The following is a 16,327-nucleotide window of genomic DNA, read 5'->3' as shown; positions in this document are numbered from 1 at the left end:
GATATAGATATAGATAAGCAAATATATATGCTTTCATTAAAAAATTTGTATATACACACAATTAATCCTCAAAGTCTCTGCGTTCGTCAGTCTACGCCTTCTGGTGGTGGTCTAGAACTCTAAAATCCTTTCAGCATTCTCCAAATGAAATTTGAAGGGACAGAAAATGCTCTGATGGTCAGCAGAAAACTCATGAGATATGTGGAAAAGAGGAAGTTATTAAAGAATTTGAACACTTACATTTCACGAGGTAATGTGGTTTACCTGCTAGTATTGTTATTTTTTGGTCTTAGGTTGGATGTTGATTTCAAATTTTGATTTTAGAAGTTTGAATTGACGGTGTTTTTTTATTCATCCATTTTTTTTCGTTGGTTTTGATTTTTTGATGTAACAGAACATCGTTAGTTATTTCATTGCGACTTGCTTTCAAATCGGACACATATGATGTTATTATTTTATATTGTAGTTTAGTCTATTTGTTTTTTATTCTATTTAAATATAATAATTTCGAATTGCAGCATATCGTTTCATCATCTTTTATCATTATGATATTACATCAATTTGAATTAAATCAAATAAAGATCGACCCGATGGTTCAAACCCATCAAATTGATCAGCGACCACCTGATCATGATCGTTGGAGAACGACCAATTGATCTGATGATCATGGCTTCCATTAAAAAAAAACAATAATTAAATATTTTCAACTATCTGGATTCGATATGTTCGAACCGACAAGTCGAGGGATTTTAGTACTTAAAACCGTAGTTGAAGTCGGTAAATATTGATATTAATATATTTGTTCTAATTTTATACTCCAAAATTTATTTTTTATTCAGATCTAAAACAATTTGGTAATCTTTAAGTATTTTTTTAACAAAAATTACACGCACACAGAGGAAAAGGAAATTTTAAAAGAAAAAAAGGAAACTCGAAGAGCCGGAAACTTTAGCATTAGGGCAAGAAAATTCATTTGCCTCTATCCTCCACACCAGAGCCTCCTCCTCTTCTGCCGAGTTTGAAACACAACACACTTGACAAAACCCTAAGAATTTGGTTTCTTTCTGCATTTTTCTACATAACAATTTACGAGGGAAGAAGGAAAATCCCTGGGCGGGTCAGATGGCCAGCAGGAAACTCCTTAGAGATTTCTTGATAAACAAGCATATACTTCTTCGACCACAATTAGTAGCATCTATGCAGGTACACGCTTCCTGGTCTCACCTACTCCTCTCCATATGTGCGTGTGCGTGTGCGTGTGCTTTCTTGTTGCTGGGGTATGCATGAAATATGGCATCTTGATCTGGTAATAGTTTGTGCGGTTGTTTCTGTGTAGGCCTCGAGTAAACGGGGAAGGCCGCAGTTTGTTTCTTCCAGTGGGAATATGCTTAGACGCGAGTTCAGCGTTTTCAGTGAGTTCTCTAAGAAGATTAAAGGTGAAGTTGACAGGTAATATTTAAAAAACACTGGGCATCTTCTTTTCTTCTTGATTTAATGAATACATGTCATTCTCCTTGATACTTCAATTTTATTGCAGTCTTTATGTTCAGTTATTTTGATTCTTTTCCATTCGTGTTTTTATGATGGAATAGGTTGGAATGCGAAATATAAGTTCAATTTTTAGTAAAGATTACTCATATTTTCTTTGCGTGCCTTACTCTATTTTAATCCTACTAATTCTATGAAGCCTGTTTTTTTTTGCATAAACTGTGAGAAAAAGGAGGTCAGTCAGCGATGGGTTTTTGTTTTTGTTTTCATGTATATTTTTGTGTGTATACATGACCACATAGTTTCGAGCTTATCACAACTTAAGTTAGTTGTGATATTGATGCTCTATTGGAGTTAGCTTTTCATTTGGGCTCAAGCCTCCTTTGCTTAACTTGGGGCCATTGACAGACTTGCAATGTGCCCAATCAATACCATGCTCATTTTGTTTTTGTTTTTGTTTTTGTTTTCAATTGAAACTAGAGACTCGTTTGTTTGGTGTAGGAACCAGGAATTTCAACAGTCCATTAAGGATTTTAAGGAGAAGGCACAGGAACTAAAGGGCGTGAAAGAGGATCTGAAAGCTAGGTAATATAATTACAATTTGTTTAGCGAGCATTTGTATCATGGAGGCTGAGACATACTTTTGTATGTCAAGGCTGGCAGACACTTCCAATGGGAGCTCTGAGCTGGTGAAATGGCGAAATGCAGAACGAAACAGACTACTCAGCAGCTCTACAAGAATGTCGATGGTGTTTGGACAGAGGCTGAAGCCAAGGCAAAAAAGGTATAAATTTCTTTTATTGGTTTTGTAATGGCGTTGAGAGGTGACCAGACAGATATAAATGCTGACTTTTCACTATAACTGCATTTTTTTTTCACTACTTGCGGAATAATGGAAAATTGGGGGTTTTTCTCTATCAAGGCTAGAGTACTGTTGCTAGCACTCCGTTTCTTCAATTTGTTTGCTTACCTTTCTGGTTGTTTTTCCATGTTGGAAAGCTTTTTTACCTTGAGCACACAATACTTGAGACTCAACTTTGTTGTCTATTGTTTTGCTGTGATATAAAATTTGTTTGAATAGATTTTTCCGAACCTTTTGTGGCTGTGATGAATTTCTTGTTATTTGAAATCTGGATAATATGGCCATGAATGCAATTCTAATTTGCTAAGGAGCTTGCAAAGTCGATTGACGGGATGATGGCTGAATTAACAGAATTTAATTTAAGCTTGAACAAATGACTGATTAGATGAAAAAATGGACTGGTTTTAGTTTTTATCTATCAGTTTGCACATGTTACTGACTTTTGGGTTACTTTATCTTCATAAAGGTTTATGCTGACATGGAAGAAAAGATAACTGCTGCTAAAATTGAGGTGTGTGAAGTTTTGGTTCAAGATAGAACACGTCTGTTCCATTTTGTGTGACATTATTCAGTTCTAGAAAACTTGATAATCACGAACTGTCTAAATCTTTGTTCAGGTTAAAGAAAGTTTTGGTGCTGGAAAGCAAGAGCCAACAGGATCCAAAGGAACTTCATCAAGTCATTGCTCAAATGGCCACGGTGGAGACAAGTCTTCCTTTGGAGGAGAAAAGCAACAGGGGCAGCAACAGCAACCTGAATCTGATGATAATGTCAAAACTCTATTTGGCAAGGTGAAAGACGGTTTTTATTTTATTTCTCCCAAGTTGTCTTTAGCTTTCCACAAAGTGAAGGAAGTGAAGCCCATTGACTTGGTGAAGAAGAGCTATGGGATCGTGATAGATGAGTTGAAAGGCAATCTGAATAGGAGAAAGCGACTCGAATATGATGCTTCATCTGCTTCATCATCCTCAAACTTTGAAAGAAGCACCCGAACTGAGATTGTTGTGTTACCTTCAAAGCGATCCCCATGGAGTAAGAAATGGGAGGCATTCAAGAATAAGGTGATATGACATGAGAATCCATATCTGCTCATTTGTATGCTGGATTAGTTATGTTTTGTATTCCCTTTTTGACATAACGGTTTTTACTGATGTCTCAGATGCGAGGCCATCCTATGTTCAAGCGTGTTAGTGGGATAAGTGAACCCGTACTTGACAAGAGCCAGGAGGTAATTTGAAACATGAAATATGATATTTTAGTTTTCTCTGTTGTGCCCTCTGTTTACTCTTTTATCCACACTGCTAAAATCCACAATTTCTTCAGTCAGGTGTCTACCCCTAGAGCATCGAAATAGGAGTTTATATACGAACCCTACTTTTTGTGAATATTTGTCAGTCATATATCTTTAATCTTTAAATGAAGAAATTAGCACATATGACGTTAGAAAGGCCTGTTGTTTTTTTCTGTGGGCTTGTATGATTAAATAACATATTGCTAGAGAGAAGATTTGTTCATTTTTATTGTTCTGTGTTTCTCCTAGATGCTACTGTTTAACGGATATTTATATTGGGAAATGGAATTGCCGCGTGTAGTGTTTCTCCTAGATGCTACTGTTTTGTTGATTACTAAGGTTATTTAATAGCTGTCACAGTAGTTGGATTTTCATGTGCCATTTAATTTCTCCACTTTCTTGTTATACACAACCATCCCCAAATTCATACCATCATTACCATGAATCATAAATACATAAACTGTTTATAGATGTGCATGTGAGAGAACAGATATGTGGTGACATGTTAAAGCGAGGTGAATCGTTCTGCTTAAGTTTCTTGGTTTTATCTTGGACAGGATTAAAGTGAGATAAATCTCAATTTATATCTTTGGTGATTTTCCAGCATTTTCTGTTTCAGCACCAGTTTCTCATCCTCATTGATAAAATGCAGATTGCTGAAGATATGCGGGAGAGATGGGAGACTAGTGATCATCCGGTTGTTCACAAAATCCAAGAGTATTTTACCCACCTTTCTCCCTAATTTTAATTTTGACTTTCTAAAGCATTAACATGGCTAAAAATTGTTTATTTGTTTGCCAGTATTAGTGAGACTGTCCTGGGAGAATCGGATGCTGCCATGTCATTTAAAGAGATTCGCCGCAGAGACCCGTAAGATAACTTGTCCTTGTTTTAAGTATTATTAAAAATAACTGCGCTATTCAGAAATATTATATCGCTCACTTAACTTTGTGACAGGACTTTTTCTTTACCAGAATTTGTAGCTGAGGTTCAAGAAGTGGTCAAACCAGTTCTTAATGCTTATTTTAAAGTAAGTCTTCAAGTCCACTAGGGCATAGGGTTGAACTTGATATCTAATTTGGTGTTCCATGGGTCTGATATTGCTACGGAAAATTGGATTATCTATGATATTGGCTAGTTTGGATGCAAAAGGCATAACTTTAAAAAGCACATTCTTGAGTTAACTTGATGGATGCTTTTATGTGCTTTGCTGTCCATAGGGCGATGCTGATGTTTTGAAAAAGTACTGTACTTCTCACGTCATTGAGCGGTGTGTAGCAGAGCGCAAAGCTTTTGAAAGCCAAGGGATCTTTTTTGATAACAAGGTGAGAATACATTATACCATGTTTTGTGCTTCTCATTCATAGCTTAGGGATGTCAACCATGTCCATATTTTTTTGTCTTTGTGTCTTCCTTGCAGATTTTGCACATATCAGAAGTTGAGATTCGAGAGACTAAAATGATGGGAGACACTCCCATTATAATTGTGGCAGTAAGAACTCACTTGTCTGCTCTCTCTTTACTTTTATGAGGAGAATCATGGGAATACATCCTATATTCCTATTGACATAAACACATCACCTCCTGAAAAAAGGAGGAAAAATCATTGCATTTTTTATTCCTGGCTTTAAATTGACATATTGCAGAATTTCAAGTGGGGTAAATTATATCTACTTCTTTAGTATGTGTCCAAATTAGTAAATCATTTAACAGCCATAATTTCAACTATGTGCCTTGAAACCAGCATCCATTAATAACCTATTGAATTATGTAAACTTGAACTAATCATGAATAATAACTCATTTCTTTAGTATATCAAAAAATAATTATAAAAATTACAAATTTCAAGTTTCAGTAAGTTTTGTGAAATTTACATTGAGGGAAAACAATATATCTATCAAGGATTGAAATATAATACTAATATTGCTAGAGTAGGAGTTGAAGTTTCTGTATGTTTTTGCAATATGATACAACAAGACAAATAAATTTAACAAATGCCTAATTTTTAACTCGTATTTACTTGACAACAGTTCGCTGCATCTAGCTTTCATTTATCATGACTTTGCTTGTAATCAATTCTCCTTGGAATTTTTGGCTATGTTGGTGAGATAAATTTTGAAATAGTGTGTATAAATATGATTTTCTTTTATTATTCTGAAACATGATACCAATCACCCAAATTATAAATACTTGAGTGTGTAAATGTAAAATTTTATAGACATTTACGGAGGTGAACATAATTAAGATTTTCGGAAGGAATGATGTGGACAAGCGTCATACCAGTGGATGTAATTTACCCTCTTGAGCAACTATTTCCCCTTCTCTATTTTGATACTTGAGTTTAGATCAAAATAACCATGAAAGATATTTGCTGGTCTCTGTTGAATCGTCATTTTGATCTTCCATGAAGAACTCGTCTGTGGATAAATGATGCGTACATATTCTATGTTCCATGCGGGAAAAGCTCAGTAGTTGACATGTACAACTCTTTTGGTTTGACATTGTCACAGTTCCAAACGCAGCAAGTCTACTGTGTACGCGATGCACTGGGTTCAGTAACAGAAGGTAGTCAGGTAAAGCTGAGACCTTTATTGCATTGAACCTCTAAAAATAAATGGAGAAGAAGCATTTATAATTGGGTTTGTTTTGTCTAGCTTGTGGGTTCTCTGCTCATCTTCTCATTGTTGAAGTTACATTATTTGAGCCATCAATTTAAGTTCATGTGCTTATGGATCATCAGATATCATATAACATATTGTGTATATATTCAAAAACAAGAAGTTTGAAGCCTTCCTAGATCAGGAAACTCCGATTCTGCTTTATATCGTCACCAATTTTTTCCTTTGTTGGAATGGTTGCCTAATAGTAGTTGACATGCACGCGAATCTATTCTGACAACTGCGAGTTCCATTGATTTTTTGATTTAAGTGTGTGTGTGAAAAACAGGACACAATTCAGACGGTGTATTATGCATGGGCTATGCAGCAGTTGGATGCTGAACTTGGAGATGGCTATGCTGCTCCTTACTATATTTGGAAGCTTAGAGAAATGCAGCAGCTTGGTGTTAGGGCCCTCATTTAAATCTCATTCATTTGATTAATAACATCAACAGTAAATAATGTTGGAGTGGATGAGGATTTTGTCGTCTCCATCTCATTCAATCAAATTTTTGAGCGATTTTGTTAGCAATTTCAACCGTGTAAAAGGTGAGGTGAGGATAATTTAAACTAATTTACTTGGAAGTAAGCGAAAAATAATACCTTGAATTTATGATATAATTTAAGTTAAATAATGGTTCGTAAAACATAACAAATTATTTAAAATTAAATATATTAATTTCATAATGGGAGGAAAATGGTTGGGCCATAATATCTTTATGGAAGAATGGATTGTTTAAATTTAAAAAATATTGTTTTATTATAATATTAATATAGAAGATAAAATATTCATAATATCATCAAAAAAAATTTTTTTTTAATTATAATAGAGTGTGTTTATTCATATCATCAAATAACTAAGCAATTATTGATTTACAAATTATTTTGTTATTTTGAGAATTTATGTTATGCGCATCAAAATATTGTTGTCGTTTGGATTAAAAAACAATTAAATTTGTTGAATTTTAGTATTTTAAAAATTTAATAATTTAAAAATGATGTGGTTCGTGGAGACTAAGAAGTGCCTAATCCAGAGGTTGCAGACGTGGCATCTTACGCATCTGTTGTTCCGCTCTCACGGACAGTAGAGAAAAGTCGCACAGTCCCTGCAAGCTGCTTGATTGTTATTTATGGCCGCTTCAACTCTCTACCCCCAATTCCCCACCCTCACTCTACGCCGTCCGCAGCCGGCCTCCCTTTCCTGGCGGCGTACTTTGGCACCGGACTCCGTTGCGTCCACCTCCCCTTACTCCTCTTCCTCTGCTACGATTCTTACTTCTAAGGGTGATCCTTTGACTTCTTTTGACGCGCCATTTTGTATCTTTATTGTTGATAGAGTTTGTGACTCTTTGGCTTTGATTTAGGCAGGGGCAATGCAGCTTTGATCAAATGCGCCGCTGTAAATTTGGCCCCGGGGACTCCTGTGAGGCCTACCAGCATACTGGTGGTAGGCGCCACGGGCACATTGGGCAGGCAGATTGTGAGGCGGGCGTTGGATGAAGGATATGACGTTAGGTGCCTCGTCAGGCCTCGCCCTGCTCCTGCTGATTTCCTACGTGACTGGGGCGCCACTGTTGTCAACGTAAACTCACTGCTTAATATGTGAGCTTGATGTTAGTACAGTAATCGTTGAGTGACGTGAGTTGTGTGCAAATCACGGCCCTACTAAACTTGTCCTACGCATTCATGTGTTTTTTAAGCGGTTTTTGGAATTTGGAGTGTCTGTTTTTTCCTTTTGCCTAAATGATGTCTATAACCTTGATGTTATAACTGTGATTTCTTGCACAGGGAAGATTTGGCGTTGCATACTTTCCCCAAAATGGAAGAATTCATGTTCTATCCTTTTTATTGCTTTATTAAGGGTTACTTGTGTGTGTAGCTTGTCAATGTACTCATTTTAAACGTGTAATCTGAAATTTAGGCATCTATGAAAATAATTACTGTCATGGTACGATAATGTACTGAATCAAAGTGTTTCTGTGCAGGCAGACTTGAGCAAACCTGAGACGATACCGGCGACATTGGTTGGTATCCATACAGTTATTGACTGTGCTACAGGACGACCGGAGGAACCCATAAAAACTGTGAGGATACTTGCCAACAATCTGATTATATTACCACTTACACAGTAGGATCGATGTAGGAGGGTTTTGAGTTTCTACAATAATTTCCATTTAATATTTTACATAAATCTGCCATACTTAGTTCAACTTCACTTTAGGTAGATTGGAAAGGAAAAGTTGCTCTCATTCAATGCGCAAAGGCCATGGGAATCCAAAAATTTGTCTTCTTTTCAATCCATAATTGTGATAAGCATCCTGAAGTTCCACTTATGGAGATCAAACACTGCACTGAGAAATTTATCCGCGATTCAGGCCTGAATCACATCACTATCCGGCTATGTGGTTTCATGCAGGTGAATGCCTTCTTTTTGTTTAATGTTTGGTGTTTTTTAATTTTTTTTCCAATTTCTTTGGTAGTCTTTCCTTCCACATTGACGTGAATGCAATTAATAAATATAAGGCCTGATCAACTGAAAAACAATGAAAAATTACATCCAATCTGTTTGTTTACCCTAGAGTTTGTTACTACCTTGCTCTTTGACATGTTCTAGTTTGCGATTCTTCTCTCCTTACCATTTTTCTTCATCGTTTTGTTCTGTTTAATTACAACTCTTTGACATCTGAATTAGTTTATTCATTTCCTTTTGGTGTTAATATTTCCAGGGTCTGATTGGACAGTATGCGGTGCCCATATTGGAAGAGAAATCTGTTTGGGGTACTGATGCTCCTACACGAATAGCATATATGGATACCCAAGTAAACTATTATAGCTTAATCTGCTAATTTAGCATGTAATTAAAGTCCTCAAACAATTACCCTATATTTCCAGGATATTGCTCGATTAACATTTATAGCTATACGAAATGAGAATATCAACGGAAAACTCCTTACTTTTGCCGGGCCTCGTGCATGGACATCTCAAGAGGTAAAGAAGAATGACATGCCCTAAATTTGAGAAAAAGTTGTTTGTGGAGATGTGATAGTGGCTTTTTTCAACACTCGTGTTCTTGTGGCTTGAGAATGCATTATTCATTCTTTCTCGTCCCAGCCATGCCACCGTTCACTAACTGTAAAATCAACTTTATGATTTGAAATCATCCTGGTGTTTTACAGGTGATAACCTTGTGCGAGAGACTCGCTGGTCAAGATGCAAACGTTACCACAGTTCCTGTCTCAATTTTAAGATTCACACGCCAGTTAACTCGTTTGTTTGAGTGGACCAACGACGTTGCTGATAGATTGGCATTTTCTGAGGTATTAATTGATTACTTGTTCCAGATTCTGCACTGCAACTACAATTATCCATGCAGTTTTTTTATTAGTTTAACTGAGACTGAGGCATACCAATTTCTGTACTTGATCAAATTGGAATTATCGATTTTCTTGAATAATCGTTGATGGATTTGCTTCATAAACTAAGGACTGATGATATGTAGTTGGAATTTTGTTGGAATTGACACAAAACTCCAAATGATTTACTTCTTTTTTTGTAGGTTCTTAGTAGTGATACTGTTTTCTCCAACCCAATGGCTGAGACATACAATCTTCTTGGAGTTGATGCCAAAGATATTAGCACGCTAGAGAAATATATGCAGGATTATTTCACAAACATATTGAAGAAGCTGAAAGACCTCAAAGCACAGTCCAAGCAAACTGACATTTACTTTTGATCACAATTTCTTCATACGGCAAGGTTTTTATTCTTTCTTGCATCATATAAAATTGTGTATGTATTGGGTTACTATTGTTTTTTAAAAACTCTTTTGAGAATGGATTGTTGTTGTTACCAAATTTTCTTATATCACTCAGAACTTTGATAGTGAAGTTTTTATTATAAAATGTCTGTTTCTATTTAGCTGTCAAATTCCACGTTATTTATTGCGACTTTAGAGGAACCTGCCAAATGATTTTGAAATTGTGTTTTGATTTGTTTTAATTATGGGATTTTGAAATTGTGTTTTGATTTGTTTTAATTATGGGAATTATATGTATTTTTTTAAACCTGAAGTTATTGAAAGTTAAATGCTATCAAAAGGGATTTTTATGATTAAAAAAAAGAAATTATTCCCTCAAAATTGTGTGTGGTAGTCCCAGAGTTATTTGATCCTACTCAATCAAATAAGACAATATTTGGACAGCCAATTCATAATTGCTGGCGTTACAAAATAATTTCTCTTTTAACTTAGGAGTCTTGGACCACCACCAATCAATTCATCCACACAATGATGATGTAAGTCTTTAAAAGCTTAGGATATGTTATTATTTCGTATTTAATATAGTAGCTAACAAATTAAACTTGTAATTGCGGATCTATCTTCTTCTTAATAAATTACAAGATTTCAGCTGTCAAAAAAAATATATAGTAGCTAACAAATTTTTATGGGGTCTTATTAAAAGTAATTAAATTATTTATATATTATTTTTACCTTAAAAATTAAATTTAACTCTGTATACGTGTATTCTAAAATAAATGCATGCAGTGTTGTGCTAGAAAAATACCCACGATTGGAAACTTGCTTGAGATGATGATGATGATTCCATTTTTATAGGGACTGATTAGCAACAAGGAATTAGTTCCACAATCATCTATAATGATCCATCCATCCTTAGTCAGCCACGTATCCTCTTGGGATAAGAACTTCTCCCAAACCCAATATGTTGAGATATATATTATTATGAACATGGCGACGAGAATTTAAGCGAGTTACCCATGAGGATGGTCTACATTGTTCATAATTTACTACAGGACGTTTACCTAACTAACGGTTTGATCATGTTCTATCCAAAATTTTCTGGTTCGCCCCAACATTCTCCACTTGTTCGACTGTTGCTAAGCAGTTTTTGGATATCAAACGGATCCAGTCAATTCTGTTCCACTTAATCTTTCTTTCATAGCCACATATCTTCCGGCTAAAGAATGAGAAATTTTTCTCCTGTTACATGAATACAATTTTCATTTCATCCGGAAAAAGTCATTTTTTTCTTAACAATTTCTTTGTCATTTGATCCAATAGCATTCGATTTTCTTATGAACATTTTTTCCGGTGATTTTGTCACTATGTATTTAGTGTGGATTGCTAGCATGATTGCAAGTTATAACATTAGTCCGAAGTTGTATCGATTATTAAAGAAATTGTATGTATTCATATAAAAATCGCATACAATTCATTATAATAATTAACTCACTCAGAAGAAGAAAAGAATGGACTAATCACGTCACCGAGAATCCTTTGCCATTTATTTAATGTGTAAAGTTCAATATTCCACAGCTAAACCATCCTGAAATCAAATCATTGATTCTTCCACAATTAATAAATACATACCAACAACCTTCGAACATGTATGTATATATTAATAGATATATATGATCCCTCGTACTGTTTGTTCGAGTGATTTAAGTTTACAACTGCGACAATATACGCACGCGGCTCAACAATCCATTTAACTGCGTGTAACAAAGTTAAATATTGATGAAAAAGTGTGAAGATTAAGTTTTTGGATCATTTGTTACCAAGTATTATATNATAGCTGTTCCAAATTATTCTCAAAACTGTATGTATTGTTGGGCTCTTTTCTTTTATAATCATAGTCTTGGGACCTGAAATGGAGAGGGCGATTGATTATACATCGAGCAGAGAAGTAGAAGAGGGTATTTGAACAGTGTTGCAGAGTGTTTGTGCAATGGGCTGCCTAGCTTCAAAGTTTCCTCAAGATGAGGCGCAGCCGGGGAACGATAAGGTCAAGGCGCACGGCCAAGCTCCAACTTCTACCGGTCGACACCAGCCCGCGGAACCCGACTCGGGGGTAGCTGCCACTGGGGTTCCATCCTTTTCCGAGTTCTCCTTTGCGGACCTCAAGTCTGCTACAAATAACTTCAGCCCCGATTTTATTGTCTCAGAAAGTGGTGAAAAAGCCCCGAATATTGTTTACAAAGGCCGCCTCCAGAACGGCCGGTGGATCGCCGTCAAGAAGTTTCCTAAGATGGCTTGGTTGGATCCGAAACAGTTTGCGGTATTGTAATTTTATGATACTCTATGTGTGTTGTGTATCTAATTTGGTGGAATTCTATGCGCTACTGTAACAACGGAGGGATGTTGAAATAGTTGAGTTATGCCATGGATTGTTTTGTGTTGTAGGAGGAGGCATGGAGAGTCGGCATATTGAGGAACCAAAGGCTGGCGAATTTAATAGGATATTGCTGTGATGGTGATGAGAGGTTGCTGGTTGCAGAATACATGCCCAATGATACACTTGCTAAGCATTTATTTCATTGTATGTTATCCTTGTTTCTTGCATTTCTGAGATTATTGCTTTAAGCATCGCTAAATTTGTTATCATGCCCTATCGATGAGTTCATATTATTCTAGGCAATCTTTTTCTGAAGTGATAATTATCAATTGGGACATAAAGTTGATATTTAGAAGCATATGATTTTTGGTTGGTGGTGGTTGTGATAATCGAGATTGCGGGCTAGCTGCATTACCTATAAATATATACCTATCCATCGTGACAGTTTTGAGTGATGTTATTATCCCATTAAATTTTATAGGGGAGAGTCAGACCATTGAATGGGCCATGCGCTTGAGAGTAGCACTCTATATAGCTGAAGCCTTGGCATACTGTAGCAATGAAGGTCATCCGTTGTATCACGACCTCAATGCATACAGGGTTCTCTTCGATGGGGTATTGTCTTATCTCTGTTTTGTTATTATTGTTTGTACTAGAGTATTATTGTGCTATCATTGTTTTCTTTAGACCTTGAAGGATGGAAATATGAGTGGACTTTGCAGGATGGTGATCCTAGGCTTTCATGTTTTGGCTTGATGAAAAACAGTCAAGATGGAAAAAGTTATAGCACAAATCTTGCATACACTCCCCCGGAATACCTGAAAAATGGTAATTTCAGTTACTTAAATTTGTGCTTGATGTGCTATTGCGGGAAACTCTTTATTTTGTGTGGGAACATTTGTAGGTCTGAATCTATTAATCCTTCTCGTACCACTTGAGCATCTTCCGACCTGTATTATATTATTGTGTTTGATCTTTCATTTCTTTAGCTCAATAATTTAATTTGGCACTTGAATCTATTAATCCTTCTCGTACCACTCGAGCATCTTCCGACCTGTATTATAACCGACGTAATAGCATATTTGATTCTAATGGACGTTGATTTATGTTTTCCTGTTATATATAGCTTCTGCGATGACAACTTTCTTTTTAAAACTCTACGAAAAGCCATCATATATCCCAAAAGAGAGAGAAAATTAAAACTTGTGATATTTCCATTCTCATGACTCATTATTACTAGGGTTGCGTTAATATTATTGTTGATGTGTTAGGCTGTTAGCCATGAGCAAGCAACTGCTAGCTTCCATTTTCCATGCGTAACTCTTTTGTTTGTATCATAGGAAGGGTAACACCACAAAGTGTCATATACAGCTTTGGCACTGTACTCTTGGATCTGCTAAGTGGAAAGCACATTCCTCCAAGTCACGTGAGTAGCTTTTATTTTAAATGGGCAACATGGTACATTAAATTACTTTGTCACACATAAAAATCTAACTGAATCACATTATAAAAGGTGATATTAATGGCTGGTCCCTCCATATGTATGAATTATGATATTTCTGGAATGGTTTGTAAAACATGAATTACGTGCAGGCTCTTGATATGATACGGGGTAAAAACATCATTCTACTGATGGATTCACATTTGGAGGGAAGGTTTTCTACAGAAGAAGCTACGATAGTTGTTGGTCTTGCTTCTCGTTGTTTGCAATATGAACCTAGGGAAAGGTCTAATGTAAAGGATCTTGTTTCTACTCTTTCTCCACTACAGACAAAATCGGACGTATGAATCTTAATTCTATTCCTTATCTTTCCATTTGGTACTACTATTTTTATTATTCTTGATGAATCTTTTTTTATTTTTAAATTACGAATCAGTCACCTCTAAAATAAAAGACATCAAGAATTCGTCATTGCTTTGTAGCCTTTTGTATGCTAAATTTTTTTTTTCCTCCCAACCTCACAGAGTTTAGTACAATTTAAGTCATCTTAATGACCAGCCATCCTCACTTAAGGTTTAAGAGCAATAAAATGTTTCTCGTATACAAATAGCATGCCTCTTTTCTCTATGAATACTTTGTTTCAGATGTTGCATGAAGCTACGCTCATAGACATTGTCTCAGAAATTTGAAAGTGACTTGATGCAATTTGATGGCTTCAGGTTCCCTCTTATGTTTTGCTTGGAATTTCGAAGCACATAGAAGCACCTGCAACACCTCAACGACCTCTTTCACCAATGGGTGAGGCCTGTTCTCGGATGGACCTCACAGCAATACACCAGATACTGGTGACCACCCACTATCGGGATGATGAAGGAACAAACGAGGTATCATGTCTCATAATTGTTGATGCTCGTGCACATCCCTCTAATTTTAGTTTCTATGTTTTAAATACCATTTTTCCATAATCCTCCAGTTGTCTTTTCAAGAATGGACCCAGCAGATGAGAGATATGTTAGATGCTAGAAAGCACGGAGATTATGCATTCCGTGACAAGGACTTTAAGACTGCTATTGATTGTTATTCACAGGTTTGGGCTTTCATTATTTCCTGCTGTCATGGGATGTGAATGAGTAATTGCTTGCGTATATAATTTAACTTAACGCAATTCATTTAACATACCGGATTAATGGAGAGAAAATGTAAAGAAATGAAAACCATGTGGTGCTCCTTCTCATTTGTTGCTCAAGTCCCTCTTACTGCCTTAACTAGAGAGGCAAAGCAAAATTTGACGAGTGAAAACAAGTTTAAAAAAAAAATTTCAGATGTCGCCCTCTTTTGCATCTATGATAAGAGAGGTTCCAGCATCTCAGAAACCAAGCGATGGATACTTTTCTGAGTAGTTTGTTCGAGGGTAAACGAAGTGTTGTTTCTTAACATCACCTGCCCTTATCATGGTTTATTTTCTTATCGAATACGCAGTTTATCGTCGTAGGAACCATGGTTTCACCAACAGTGTATGCACGGCGTAGTTTATGTTATCTGATGTGTGATCAAGCTGATGTGGCCCTTCGAGATGCAATGCAAGCACAGATTGTGCATCCGGACTGGGCTACAGCTTTCTACATGCAGTCGGTTGCCCTTGCCAAACTGGATATGCACCAGGATGCTGCCGACATGTTAAAGGAGGCTGCTGGACTCGAAGAAAAGAGGCAAAAAGCAGGTGGTAAAGGATGATCATCATTCTTCCATTAAAGTATGTATATTTTTTGGGGATTAGAAGGTAGCTTTTGTATTTTTCGCACAATTAGAAAAGTACTTTGTCGCCCCATATGTTGTTGCATTAATTCTTCGCATATTTGAACTGCAGAGCACTTGCAAATGCCAGGAATTAGTTGTATATCTTGTGATAATGTATGTTTTTGTTTATGAGTGGATTATTCATTTTATTTATGAACGAATTCTGCATATAGAGAGGACTTGTGGAGTGTTGCTAAGCGTTTAGTAAAGCTTAAGTTTCTTGGAGAATTGTAAGTTTTATAAGTTGAAAATTAATTTTTTTAATACCATTTAATAACAAATAACTAGAATTTTTATAGATATTAATTTCAAGTAATTAATTTATTGGAAAATAATTATTTTAATTAAGTTATCATACAAATAATTAAGTAAAGCAGTTATTTCAATAATTATAAATTAATTAACCAAATTTTCTAAATTAAAATTCAAATACTAAATAAGACATTATGCCATCAGTGGCACGCCACATCAGAATTGTGATTGAAATTTTGTTGAAGTGAAAAACAGAAGGTAAGTATTCAAATTTTAAAATTTCTAAAAAATCCTCAAATTTTGATATTTTCCGGAAAAGCAAGCTTGTTGTGAATAAATTTGAAGGAGTGAAGAGAAGCTAGGGAATTCAGTGTCATGAATGTGTTGGATTTGGCCATGTTCAATCCG

The 16,327-nt window shown here is 35.8% G+C and overlaps 3 protein-coding genes across 5 annotated transcripts; all 3 read left to right on the top strand.

Moving 5' to 3' along the window:
• Positions 1–920: 920 nt before the first annotated feature.
• On the top strand, positions 921–6,880 carry LOC140962709 (mitochondrial import inner membrane translocase subunit TIM44-2-like). 2 transcript variants are annotated; one of them, XM_073421669.1, is made up of 14 exons: positions 921–1,203; positions 1,337–1,449; positions 1,990–2,073; positions 2,197–2,272; positions 2,817–2,861; positions 2,968–3,411; positions 3,510–3,578; positions 4,294–4,358; positions 4,443–4,511; positions 4,599–4,671; positions 4,862–4,966; positions 5,062–5,133; positions 6,152–6,214; positions 6,588–6,880. In XM_073421669.1, the coding sequence occupies exons 1-14, from the start codon at positions 1,123–1,125 to the stop codon at positions 6,720–6,722; spliced, it is 1,494 nt and encodes a 497-aa protein (XP_073277770.1). In that variant the 5' UTR covers positions 921–1,122; the 3' UTR covers positions 6,723–6,880. The 2 variants fall into 2 exon arrangements, with proteins under 2 accessions (XP_073277770.1, XP_073277771.1); XM_073421670.1 differs by lacking the exon at positions 921–1,203 and having other exon boundaries at positions 2,144–2,272; positions 6,588–6,878.
• A 464-nt stretch (positions 6,881–7,344) lies between these two features.
• Positions 7,345–10,216, top strand: LOC140962710 (protein HIGH CHLOROPHYLL FLUORESCENCE PHENOTYPE 244, chloroplastic-like). The gene is made up of 8 exons (XM_073421671.1): positions 7,345–7,582; positions 7,663–7,880; positions 8,284–8,382; positions 8,520–8,714; positions 9,025–9,117; positions 9,191–9,286; positions 9,475–9,615; positions 9,855–10,216. The coding sequence occupies exons 1-8, from the start codon at positions 7,429–7,431 to the stop codon at positions 10,029–10,031; spliced, it is 1,173 nt and encodes a 390-aa protein (XP_073277772.1). The 5' UTR covers positions 7,345–7,428; the 3' UTR covers positions 10,032–10,216.
• A 1,673-nt stretch (positions 10,217–11,889) lies between these two features.
• LOC140963140 (serine/threonine-protein kinase BSK1-like) lies at positions 11,890–15,820 on the top strand. Of its 2 annotated transcripts, none has more exons than XM_073422393.1 (9): positions 11,890–12,372; positions 12,498–12,633; positions 12,911–13,044; positions 13,152–13,257; positions 13,770–13,855; positions 14,023–14,211; positions 14,590–14,754; positions 14,844–14,957; positions 15,363–15,820. In XM_073422393.1, the coding sequence occupies exons 1-9, from the start codon at positions 12,043–12,045 to the stop codon at positions 15,411–15,413; spliced, it is 1,311 nt and encodes a 436-aa protein (XP_073278494.1). In that variant the 5' UTR covers positions 11,890–12,042; the 3' UTR covers positions 15,414–15,820. The 2 variants fall into 2 exon arrangements, with proteins under 2 accessions (XP_073278494.1, XP_073278493.1); XM_073422392.1 differs by having other exon boundaries at positions 11,891–12,372; positions 15,350–15,820.
• Positions 15,821–16,327: the final 507 nt, after the last annotated feature.

The sequence above is a fragment of the Primulina huaijiensis genome, chromosome 17 (assembly GCF_012295235.1).
Source record: "Primulina huaijiensis isolate GDHJ02 chromosome 17, ASM1229523v2, whole genome shotgun sequence".
NCBI lineage: Eukaryota > Viridiplantae > Streptophyta > Magnoliopsida > Lamiales > Gesneriaceae > Primulina > Primulina huaijiensis.
Note: the sequence above shows the minus strand (reverse complement) of the source record. Positions and strands in the feature narration are given on the sequence as shown.

Bases quoted from the DNA above. Each gene is read 5' to 3' on its own strand.
- LOC140962709 (XM_073421669.1), top strand. From the start codon at position 1,123: ATGGCCAGCAGGAAACTCCTTAGAGATTTCTTGATAAACAAGCATATA. The intron at 4,359-4,442 runs GTATTTTACCCA...TTTGTTTGCCAG, and splicing joins GTTGTTCACAAAATCCAAGA to TATTAGTGAGACTGTCCTGG. The intron at 4,967-5,061 runs GTGAGAATACAT...TCTTCCTTGCAG, and splicing joins GGATCTTTTTTGATAACAAG to ATTTTGCACATATCAGAAGT.
- LOC140962710 (XM_073421671.1), top strand. From the start codon at position 7,429: ATGGCCGCTTCAACTCTCTACCCCCAATTCCCCACCCTCACTCTACGC. The intron at 7,583-7,662 runs GTGATCCTTTGA...GCTTTGATTTAG, and splicing joins TACGATTCTTACTTCTAAGG to GCAGGGGCAATGCAGCTTTG. The intron at 9,118-9,190 runs GTAAACTATTAT...CTATATTTCCAG, and splicing joins TAGCATATATGGATACCCAA to GATATTGCTCGATTAACATT.
- LOC140963140 (XM_073422392.1), top strand. From the start codon at position 12,043: ATGGGCTGCCTAGCTTCAAAGTTTCCTCAAGATGAGGCGCAGCCGGGG. The intron at 13,045-13,151 runs GTATTGTCTTAT...TGGACTTTGCAG, and splicing joins ACAGGGTTCTCTTCGATGGG to GATGGTGATCCTAGGCTTTC. The intron at 14,212-14,589 runs GTATGAATCTTA...TGATGGCTTCAG, and splicing joins CACTACAGACAAAATCGGAC to GTTCCCTCTTATGTTTTGCT.